The sequence below is a fragment of the Ceratina calcarata genome, unplaced genomic scaffold, assembly GCF_001652005.2.
Source record: "Ceratina calcarata isolate Rehan_Ccalc_2016 unplaced genomic scaffold, ASM165200v1 scaffold165.2, whole genome shotgun sequence".
NCBI classification, from domain to species: domain Eukaryota; kingdom Metazoa; phylum Arthropoda; class Insecta; order Hymenoptera; family Apidae; genus Ceratina; species Ceratina calcarata.
The window spans coordinates 575266-582243 of NW_017137815.1; the positions used below are offsets into that span (position 1 = coordinate 575266).

At 43.9% G+C, this 6978-nt stretch overlaps 1 protein-coding gene across 1 annotated transcript in view; it reads right to left on the reverse strand.

Moving 5' to 3' along the window:
• nkd (NKD inhibitor of WNT signaling pathway naked cuticle) overlaps positions 1-4553 on the reverse strand; it is an 8226-nt gene extending 3673 nt beyond the window's left edge. The window contains exons 1-2 of the mRNA XM_018037385.2: positions 4267-4553; positions 193-398 (exon numbers count right to left, since the gene is read on the reverse strand). Of these exons, the coding sequence (XP_017892874.1) occupies positions 193-398; positions 4267-4345 (285 nt within the window). The 5' untranslated portion in view covers positions 4346-4553. The remainder of the gene's footprint in view (positions 1-192; positions 399-4266) is intronic.
• Positions 4554-6978: the final 2425 nt, after the last annotated feature.

Here is a 6978-nt window from a genome sequence, read left to right on the forward strand (position 1 = left end):
ATTATTAGCAATATTCTTCCGAAGTCTGATTTCTTTTTAAAAAATGCGTTTCTAAAGTGCATAAACTTTTCGGATTGACTGTATAGCCAATACATCCTTAAAAGTAAGTTTACGATTATAAATGATAAACATGCTTGGATCTTCTTAATTACGGTTTTTTAATTTGTTAGAAAGCTAGGGCGTTAATAATACCTCGAAACTGAGTTGCTTCGTTGTACTAGCGCTCGGCTGCTCGTCATTTCCGGTGGCCGGTGTAGGGCTCGTGGAAGCGTCGACCGCGACCTGCGGTGCCTCCGTTTCTAACAAAATTGGCTGGGATTCCGGTGGTGAACCGCCACGAGGTGCCGAGACACCGGCAAGGAGTTCTTCCGAATCGCTACCTTCCGTATTACCAACCACTGTAACCAATTTATGTTAACTCTTTAGTAATAGCGAATGATACCTCTTCATATTACGTTTAACGCTGCGTACAATTTTTTCTACCTTTAATTTGTGCTAATTAAAGAAATTCGTTACACTTTTCCACAAATACGTGGAGTATACGTTTTGTATATAAAGATGAAAAAATTAGACCGTGAAAATATTTACTGAGACAACAAAATGGGAGGGTAAAGGGATTGTACGAAAGTGAAGCGCAGTGAATATAAGGCCAGACCGTGGCTACTCGTTTTACGGTGGCTCGTTATATTTTGCATCATAGTCTTGTTTCACGTGCATGAAGTTCTCATCAAAGAGAATGAAACTGTTATCTACGGTTGAGCTACGGCATCGCTCGTAAACAAAAGTCAGAATCTCAAAGGTATCAAAGTAATAGCCGCCACGGTAAAGCCAGTATTTATAGTCAGTTTCTGAGTGCCACTCGTTACGGAGTGTAGGAAGTATTTTCGGACTATTTTGAAGGGGATGTAACTTCGAACTACCAGAAATAAGCACAACAGATCACACAAACCGATTTTCACAATCATGTTTCTGCGTATTAACTTTTAGCTACATATTGTTCTGAAAATCGTACAGAATAATATTCTATTCCTTCCCCAAAATAAATATTCTGATACTGATTCCAATAACTGGAGATTATTTTGATTGGCATTAGGAAAAATTACTCTTTTTTACAATATAGAAATGAAATTAAAAAATCGAGCAACGAAAAGAAAAAATTTTAATGGACGGAAACGCGTGTAGGAATTATATTGATGGTCGCGGGGTGCGTTTAAACGCATAAATAACAGATCAAAGGGTTGCTGTTTCGTAATTACAGAGAGGCCGGATCCCGTGTATAAAAGCGCGATTATCTTTAATGCATTCGCTCTCTATTGCTCAGTCGAAATTATTTGCGAGCGGGCGAGCAAGCGGACGAATTAACGAAAGTTCTGTTTATACACCAAAGAGAACGGGGATGCATCCATATCCAGCATTTATTTCAGAAGCGTTTTACACGAACCGCCGAAGGAAGTATAATGTATCTTTAATGTGTCCGCATTACGCGGCCGTTTACCGTTATGTATGTACCTAGACAGACGGCCGGCGTAAAAGCATTCTGCAAAATGAAACGTTCAAAAGATGCCTTTACGCAACCATCGTGCATAAACGAACGTCTATGAAACACGTCGTAACGCGCGAGGCGCGTTTGAAAAAGGGAAAATCGAAAGATCGGGTTTTTAACGGTAGCAGGAAGTGCATCAGAAAACAGTTAGGAGACTGTGCTTCCTGGTTGCTCGGGCAGAATGCATTAAACAGGCTCGAGCAATTATGCATTTACGAGGCTAGCTTGGTATGCAAAACAAAATGCAATTTAATATACAGATGTAACGATCGAACGACAAAACGTTGCTCGTTACGTGAATAACAAAAAGGTGTTGATTCGTGAAACAATTGTCGACGGTAAAGTAACTGATAAGATATAAACCGCAAAATCACAGTAAAACACCGATAGCGAGCAATACATTTCAAGCGAGTCTCTTTCCCATCCGCAAGAGTTAAAGGAATCAAGATTTTATCTAGCAGATCTTGCCACACGCGGTTCCAAGCTGTTGAAAGGATTTTTTGTATTTTGGATGTCTGATGTATCGAAAGCTGGGAAAACGAGTTTGATAAAAATCTGTTTTTATTTTATTTTCTTATTATCCACATTATTCTAAGCAATGATCTGTGAATTTCTATTGCCCAAATTTAAAAACTAAAAGATTATATTACTTTGTATTACGTCGAACATACAAATAAATACAAGCATGTATACCTAAACGGGAGCGATTCTGCCGCAGCTTGCAATCGGCCAAAATGCTAAGAGAATGATAAAGAATAATCAGGGTTTCGATAAAAAGGGTTTCGCGGCATATACTTATTCGAGTTCCGAGTAACTCCGGAATGTTTCGAATGCTTTGGCCACCGGTTACACGTTTCCCTTCTACGACCGCTGTTGGTGTCTTCGGCTCCGGCGGTGCGGCGTGGCGGAGGCTCCGCTTTTATCTTAATTCGCGCGATACGTCATTAAGCCGGTGCAGCGTGATTCCAGTAAAATATATACTTAAAAACGTCGGCACATCAAAGGGAGCCGCTGGGCAACGATAATTAGCGATACGAAACGCGTAATAAACGAAGCCGGCCGCTAATTTCAATTACTCAAGACCAGCGTAGAAAAAAAGGGAACAACGAGAGCAGGAATGCGCGTGCACACGCGCGTAGAAAGAGGAACGAGAAAGGAGGGAATGAAGAAGGAGTAGGAAGAAAAGCAAAGACCGAACGTACGACAAAGAACGAAAATAGAGAAACAAGAAAAAAATGAAAGAAAAAGGGAAGAAAAAGCCGGATAATCGTATCTGCATTAAGAAACGGACGCATATACGTGTATAATGATACCTGCCGTGTGGTAATTACGCCCGTAACTCTTTCGTGGGGGCCAGCGTTAAAGACCCAAGACACTGAGCGCACCGGGGGAGAAAAAAGGGAGACAAAGAGCTAGAGGAAGCGGGATAGACGACGCGATAGAGGACAAGGGAGAAAACGATGGAAAGGCGAGAACGAGACGAAGACGAGGGGAAACAAAGTAAAGCCGGTAGAGAGAGAGACAGAGAGATTCAGAAGGGAGAACAAACTTTGTTCTGGTATCGAAGAAATAAAGAATAGCCGCGAAACGCATTTTATCTAACCACCGGACTAATATATGTAACGAACTTGCAAGGTCTCGATAACTAAGCTCAACCCCTTGACGCGCGACCCTCTTTTCTCTACGCGAGCCGCGTACTACATAGTACTCGCGTCTGTGTGCAACTACACCGTATATCAACGAGCAGCGCACGCGTGTGTTTATGCCGTGTGTACCGTACCGCTTTTGCGCCCTCCTGAATGAAAAGCGACGGGGGAGCGGGAACACACAAACGGCTTCTGCTTTCTTCTTTGTAAATCACCCCTTACTGTTTGCTCGGCTCGTAACTTTTATCATTTGCCGACGCAACAGCTTTCCATCATCCCGCTCTTACCGCTCGGTTCTCGACTCGTTTAAAAATTTGCCCCGCGACGCACGAGGAAGCAACCATAAAACGAAGCCGTGAGCTTTTAAGCTTTACAGTTATACATATCCTCTGCTTCACTTGTTTCGCTTTTTCGTCGTTTAACACATCGGCGATAGACTACGATATACATATTGCTGTTACATGAAACAGATTGTAACAGAGATTTACACTATCATCGTTATGTAATGAATTTATTTTCACGATCATCCAGTGAATCTCCTCCGGTCTATTTTCAGATGTTCGGAACTCCATGTGCGTCTGTCAAGCAAACTGAATCCGATGAGATTAAAGGCAGGGGCTTTACGTTCGAGTAATTTTAATAGCAAAACTCTTAACTGAATGACTTCCGATACTTTACAGTCACATCACGCGGCATAAAAATTGCCAACGATGCACGGTTATAGATCAATGGGTAAGAAAAATGCAAGCATGACGTAACACCACGTGGGATCCACTTCTGTCATACTGCAGCAGCAGCAGCAGCATCGAGGAACGCACGCCTTGTACAAAATATAACACGCCTGTAGTCAGACCGACTATCCAGAACAGATGAATCAGTACTGATACGTGCATACCTCGGTTTGTTGTGATTTAATCGAGGACAACATCGATTCCTCTGGCGCGTGCGAATGACAAAGGAAGAAAAAGACATAGGAAACTGAGGGAAACCGGGTGAAGAGTGTGCGAGATAAAGATAGACGGGACAGTGCGGACAGAGAGAAATGGAGAGAGAGGAAGACATTATAGAAGCGCTTACCAGAAAAGGGTCTATAGCCAGCGAGGAACCTTGCCCGCCACCACTTTACGAATCCGGTAGCCATGAGACCCTCATGCATCCACAAACGCTGCGCACACTTTCCTTCCAGGCTTCTTGCTCCGCCAGTTTGTCTCTGTTTTAGTTTACAAACTCGTCCACTGTTCTTCCCGTTCCTCTCGTACGTCACGACGAAGCTGTACAACGTACGTCACACTCCGAAGAAATTCCTTCGGATAGAAAGAGCACTGTACTTTTCACCTGACGATCATTTGTACCGTGCCCGATTTCAACCGAACGCACGGGTTGGCACTGTATTTGAGCACTGCTAGAAACAGAAAATGCGAAACAAACACACACCCGCGAACCTCATGCTCTCCTGGTACGAAGATTCTTCGCCCGACGATGTAGATCAGCACGCACCGAACGAACAACACGTGTTTTTCAAAGTTGTGCAACGCGTTTTGAAGTCTGAAAGGCGACCCAGCTCAATCTTGTTGCTTCTATCTCTCCTTTATCGTGCTTTCGAAACGCATGGGCGAAAGCGTTTGCGCTCGCTTGCTATCGTTCCTACTGTCAGCGAATTTTTCATTCACACATGCACTAGCCGCGAGAGGAACGGCACTCGGTATCGCAAATTGAATCCAGGTAAAAGCGACGGAAGTGAAAAGAAACACGACGAGATCGTTCGGTGACACGACATCGCTCGACTCGTGGCCCGACTACGACTACGGACGATCGTTCTTGCCTAAACCACGTTCCCCGTAATTCCCTTTCCCCCTCCATAGGGCTGCGTCAACAGTGCCGAGCCGTGGATACACGGGCCCTGAAGGTAAGAGGCGCGGCTCGAAACCTCCGATTCACGCTCTTTTCCGTCCGTCTCTCTTTCGCCTCCTCCCAGTTGCCGCTTTCGGTCAGCTCCTCTCTTTTTATCCCCTCTCTTCCATTTTAATCCGTCTCCGTTTCATGTACTTCTTCTTGCAGTTATCGTCTCTCTTCAAATCCGTTCCCTTCTTCTTCAGCGTAATTTCATCTTCGTCTACCTTCCTTTCTATCCGTTCCCCGTGTATACTTCCTTCTCTATGTTTCCTATTTCTATTCTCTATATTCTCTCCGTCCTTTTCATCTATAACTCAGCCCATCTCTCTCTCTCTCCCTTCTACCTTTTACCCTTGTACTCATTTCCTCGTACGAAATCGCGTGCGTACTTTCCTTTTCTACCCATTTCCTCTCTTTCCTTTTTGTCCAGCGAAGGTCTATGAGAGCGGCGAAGGAAGAAGGATAGCTTCGCACGGGTCTGGTCTGGGGAGGTTCTGAAGGAAGCCGATGATGGTTCAACGTGGTCTACGACGACACTAAATGTCGACGCCGCGACGGCCGACGGCATGCGTAAAAAGGGAATCGGCGGGAACCCTCCTAAGGGATTTTGATTATCGCGGACGCGCAAAACAAACCCGTCGCCGGATTTTTGCAGCCGGCGATTGCCGCGCGCGCGGACGTTGCCCCGATTCGCCTTCAGAGAAAGTCGCCTCATTTTTAAAGGATTCGGAAAAACAAGACTCCCCCTTTGAAAGGACCCGACGCCGAATCGTCCCTGCGGGCGAAATCGTAGCACCGCATCGTCGAAATCATCGCAGGAATCCCCGTAATTCGTCGGAATGACGCACGACCGACTACTGTACCTTCCGTTGCGGCAAACCCAAATCAGTGGATAAATATTTAGGTCCATTCCTGTCTTCTTATTTGGTTCGCGTCACGACCTTCCGAAGATAATGGAAATTAGTTGTTATCTTGTTACGCATACCAAATTTACTGTTACTTGCATTAGTAATCCGGCGAAAACATTTATCGAGCGTCATTCGTCAGACACACCGCAATACATTTTGTACAGATGAAATGGATGAATCTAATCAAGTGGTTATAATGTGCATCCCTTTTACAGTTTTTCGTAACTTCAAACGTCTCGATATAAAGTACTTCAATCATTGCGAAAACAATCAGAAACGATGCACGTTCCTGGAGTTGAATACCATTTTGAAACACGCAACATATATGTACATATGTATACTTATTCGCGTGCGCGTTTCCTAAACATTTTGTTATTTGTTTCTCGGTTACCCAAGGTTGGAGCACGCAGATGTGAAAGCACAACGAGATAAATGAGAAATACTCTTTTTGGAGACTGTACCCGCACGCTATTATCTCCTAGCGGTGTTTCAGAAGAAACATAGGCGTCGACTTTGATAGCATAATGTAATGAATGAACTTTAACGAAAAACAGTTCGTCATATACCCACACGGCCATCATATAATGGTAACGCATTGCACTTCTAATTAATTCAAGTTGTATCAATTTATTTAATTAATTTATTAAATAATATTTTAACGGTTCATTAACTCTTCACCATTAAACGATTATCGTATTAATATTGAGTCTTTTTATAAAAAAAAATCAGTCAATTGCAGGAAAAAGACATAAATTGTTCCAGCCCATGATTGTATGTGATAGGCACTTTAGGAGATGAGACAAATGCAGCAAAAGGAAAATACATAGAAAAGAAAATAAAGGTGTCGTGATCCAGCGTCCCCGAGTATCTACGCTGTTGGTTCGGCAAGTACCCCCTTGCTCTCCCTGTACGGAAAGTCTCTACCCACCATGCCACGCTATGCCGTGGTGTGCTGCGCTGTGCTACGGTTCGCCGTGCCATCCTCAAC